The sequence below is a fragment of the Euprymna scolopes genome, chromosome 34, assembly GCF_053919585.1.
Source record: "Euprymna scolopes isolate OS-2025 chromosome 34, ASM5391958v1, whole genome shotgun sequence".
In the NCBI taxonomy this organism is placed as follows: Eukaryota; Metazoa; Mollusca; class Cephalopoda; order Sepiida; family Sepiolidae; genus Euprymna; species Euprymna scolopes.
Window position 1 is genome coordinate 2,498,943 of NC_136515.1, and position 5,000 is coordinate 2,503,942.

A 5,000-nucleotide genomic window follows, 5' to 3' on the forward strand; every position below is an offset into this window, starting at 1 on the left:
GTCCGTTGAATCCAAATAATGCGAATAACTAATCCTCATCAAAAAAATTCAGAAACGTCATATTACGCTGTTATTTTGTAAATTTCTTAATAATCAAGTGTTTTACTGGGGTTCACTTCCACTAACCTTTCACGCTTGCATGTACACACACATAGAGTAAGTTATGAAAATATATTTATGGCAATTAAGCTACACAGAGGCTTCTTTTTTTCATCAAACGAAAAAAAAAATATTTTCCTGGTTCAAAAATTATACGAGTATTGAAAAGGATAAAAGAAACAATGTGACGATTAAGTAGGAAAAGAACAATATTACGTATTTAATTACCATGCCGAAAATAGTAATATATCCCAAAATTATGAAAAACATCGATTAGAAACTAATTTCTAGTCCAAAGTAATTTTTACAGAAAATTGGGTAAAATCGCATTTTTCGTACACGTTATAAAGCAAACAGTAAGAGTCTACACGCAGGGGACATAACTCTGAAACTAATATTTTAGATTACTTGTTCATGGCGTGCAATGTTTGTTGTCTATAACGATAGATTTTTATTTTTATTTTACTAAAAACATAGTAGTTCTACTCGATTAATTTTCGTAATTTTTTTATATATTACGAAATTTCGACATGACAAGTAAGTACAGTCATTTTTGTTTATATTTAAAAAAAATCGATTTGTCGACTATAGCTTAACAAGCACCATTTTTTCTTTTTTTTTCTTTTTCTGTTTTTCTGTTTCTTTTTTTCTTTTTCTTTTTTTTTCTTTTCCTTTTTTTTCTTTTTCTTTTTTTCTTTTTTTCTTTTTCTTTTTTTTCTTTTTCTCTTTTTCTTTTTTTCTTTTTCTTTTTTTTCTTTTTCTTTTTTTCTTTTTCTTTTTTTTCTTTTTCTTTTTTTTCTTTTTCTTTTTTTCTTTTTCTTTTTTTTCTTTCTTTTTTCTTTTTCTTTTCTTTTTCTTTTTTCTTTCTTTCTAGATAAATATGAATAAAGATGTTTGTATACCTGCATGGTTGGTCGACGTGTTTATATACTTCTCGTTACTCCAGAATTTTGAGCTTTCAAATTTCCAACGGATGGAAATGCAGTACATTGTCGAAGGCGCCAATTCTGTTAAATCGATGTCCGTGCAGTTTGTATTTCGTTTCTATAAAATAAAATAATGTACACTTAAAAAATATTCACCCCAAACAATGCATATTGTCACCGAGAAGAGCTTGTTTGAAGTTAAGAGCCCAAACTCATTAAATACATCTATTATAGAAATCTCACTTGTCTGTTTAAATGTATATTTATGCCTAAAACTTTCGACAGAGGCGACGGATTTTCACGAGATCGGTATCGTTTTGAAGCTCGACCCTCCGAACGACAAATATCGAAAAATTGGCTAAAAACATTAATTTCTTCACTCACGGGCACTTTTCTACAAGGAGTGGGTCGCTTTTTTCGCCAATATTTTCGAAAATCATCCCCTCTTTTTGAATGACTAGCCTTAATTTAAACCTTCGCCACTTCCGGTTTGGTGATAGACGCAACGGCAAACACTTCACGTTTTTTTTTCATGTTCTTTCTTCCTTCGCGAAACGAGTTCGATCCTGCCTGCCTACTACTCCCCCCTTTTTTTTTTGCTCAACACACACCGCCAAATACCTGGACAATGCCGGGCACCCAGGCTAGTCTATAATATAAGACACAATTAATATAGGAATGTATGGACTTATTTATCAGTTCAATATAGAATAAAAATCATAGATAAAAAAAAAGTTATAGAAGCTCTTTATGCCATGGCATTTCAAAGCCTAATGCTTCTCGTCTGAAGTAGATAAGGGGGCTAGGTTACAGATATAGAAAAATGTGATATTTAACGTAGGGATATAGGGCATACAATGGATCTTATTTTTTTTTGTCTTAAATTTTCCACCCCCAAGTATATATATAAGTAAGTGGATATATATATATATATATATATATATATATATATATATATATATATATATATATATATAAAAAAGTGAACGTGTCTGTCTGTCTGTCTGTCTGTGTGTCTGTGTGTCTGTGTACATTTCCCTACGCAATAACTCTGTCAATTTTTAGTCTATAGACTCGAAATTTGAAATACCGGGTACTGAGATTTGGGAAAATCGATGTGACGGGTGTCAGCCAGAAATTTGGCTGTTAAGGGGTCAAATTTCAACGATTTGACCTTTAAGAACTCTACCAAACTCCTACGACAATTTTGGGTCTAGACACTTGAAATTTTAGATATAGGTTCCGTGAACATGGATCTAACTTAATAAAGTGATTTGAGCCCGAAACAATAAATTTTCAGGGGACATAATAGGGGTCAAAGTTTAAAAAAATTAACCATTGTTTTTGTATTTTTGCATTTTTTGCACAGCATACACCTCCAAACACCCGAGCAACGCCGGGCACCCCTGCTAGTATATCTATAACAGTGAACATGTCTGTCTGTGTGTCTGTCTGTGTGTGTGTCTGTCTGTCTGTCTGTCTGTGTACATTTCCCTACGCAATAACTCTGTCAATTTTTAGTCTATAGACTCGAAATTTGAAATACCGGGTACTGAGATTTGGGAAAATCGATGTGACGGGTGTCAGCCAGAAATTTGGCTGTTAAGGGGTCAAATTTCAACGATTTGACCTTTAAGAACTCTACCAAACTCCTCCGACAATTTTGGGTCTAGACACTTGAAATTTTAGATATAGGTTCCTTGAACCTGGATCTAACTTAATAAAGTGATTTGAGCCCGAAACTATAAATTTTAAGGGGTCATAATAGGGGTCAAATTTAAAAAAAAAAATTGACGTCTGCGGTCTATACCAAATTACTCACACAATTTCTGGTCTAAATATTTGAAATTTTAAATAAAGTGTATTCAGAGATAGGGCAAGCTTTTTTATCAGTTTGGGTCGAAAATTTTTAGTTACCAATATATAAATGTATGTATGTATGTCTGTTTGCATGTCTGCCTTAAACTTTCAATAGATTTTTTCAAGATCAGTATCGTTTTAAAGTTCGATATTTCATACGACAAATATCGAAAAATTGTCTAAAAACATTAATATCTTCCCCTTCAACTAGGCACTTTTCTACGGGGGGGGGTCACTTTTTTCGCCGATATTTTTGAAAGTTATATCTCCTTTATATTATCTAGCCTTAATTTTTAAAAATGTCGCTTCCGGTTTGGCGGTGGTCGTAACAGCATAAACGTTAGGTTTTACTCCGTTCTTTTCCTCCTCTGCGGTACGGGTTCGAGCCTGCCTTCCTACTACCACTTTTTTTTTTTTGCTCAGCATACACCTCCAAACACCCGGACAACGCCGGGCGCCCATGCTAGTATATCTATAAAAGTGAACGTGTCTGTCTGTCTGTGTGTGTGTGTGTCTGTCTGTCTGTGTACACTTCCCTACGCAATAACTCTGTCAATTTTTAGTCTATAGACTCGAAATTTGAAATACCGGATACTGAGATTTGGGAAAATCGATGTGACGGGTGTCAGCCAGAAATTTGGCTGTTAAGGGGTCAAATTTCAACGATTTGACCTTTAAGAACTCTACCAAACTCCTCCGACAATTTTGGGTCTACACCCTTGAAATTTTAGATATAGGTTCCGTGGACATGGATCTAACGTAATAACTTGATTTGAGGCCAAAACAATAAATTTTCAGGGGTCATAATAGGGGTCAAAGTTTTAAAAAATTACCCCCTTTTTTTCTGCTCAGCATACACCGCTAAACACCCGGGCAACGCCGGGCACCCATGCTAGTATATATATATATATATATATATATATATATATATATATATATATATATATATATATATATATAAAACAACTTCATTTACTCACATAAAATTAATATACGAAATATATATATATTTTATAAATTACTATATATATATATATATATATATATATATATATATATATATATATATATATATATATATATAGTAATTTATAAAATGTATATGGCGATTAAGCTACACTGAATATTCGGCGTTTCATCCACTGTAGGATTCGTCAGGCTTAAGCCTGACGAATCCTAGAGTGGATGAAACGCCGAATATTCAGTGTAGCTTAATTGCCATATATATTTTATAAATTACTAACTAGCTCTACCTACGTATTGAAGTAAATACTTAAAGTTTACGCATAAATCTATACTTTCGTATATTAATTTTATGGGAGTAAATGAAGTAGTTATATATATATATATATATATATATATATATATATATATATATATATATATTTATATATATATATATATATATATATATATATATATATATACAAAGCTTCTTTGACAGACTATGGATACCCACATAGTGGTGCCTGCGCATGAAATTTTTGTGGCAGGAAGTGCACAATCTCCAACCACACCTCTCCTGAGTCGACATTGTTAAATACCAGTGGCAAGTGAAGTGTATGTACAGGACGACTGGAAACAAATGCTGAGATAAGCAGAGAGCACATACAGAGCCTAGAATTCCCAAATAGTCATCAATCTGGTACGAACCAGGCTCAACGTTTCTTATTTTTGGTGATCTGACGACAACCGGTGTGTCAACGCGATTATATATATATATATATATATATATATATATATATATATATATATATATATATATATATATATATATATATATATATAAAGGATGATGAGAAGGAAACTCCGCGGATTAAGGACTATCCACTTATCTAGTGTTTCCTTTTCAGATTAAATATGTTTTTAACTCATTTCAAAGTGTTTTTTAACATGTTTTATTAACTATTTGCTCGTATATATATATATATATATATATATATATATATATATATATATATATATATATATATATCATTCAAATACTTCTGTGTTTGAATATTAAGTGGCGGTTTTAATCATTTAGAACTGTTTTAAAGCTTCACCGCTCACTCATTTTTCAACCAAATTTCAAACAATTATTACAGTTTATAGATCACCTTCTCAGCTATATTG

General features: G+C 31.8%; 1 protein-coding gene across 5 annotated transcripts in view; it reads right to left on the bottom strand.

The window, feature by feature from the left end:
• The window catches only part of LOC145259083 (uncharacterized), a 202,858-nt gene that overhangs the window by 42,099 nt on the left and 155,759 nt on the right, over positions 1 to 5,000 (bottom strand). For all 5 annotated transcript variants that reach the window (XM_080116719.1, XM_080116723.1, XM_080116722.1 and 2 more), the window contains one exon: positions 1,002 to 1,143. In XM_080116719.1, coding sequence (XP_079972845.1) covers positions 1,002 to 1,143 — 142 coding nt within the window. The remainder of the gene's footprint in view (positions 1 to 1,001; positions 1,144 to 5,000) is intronic.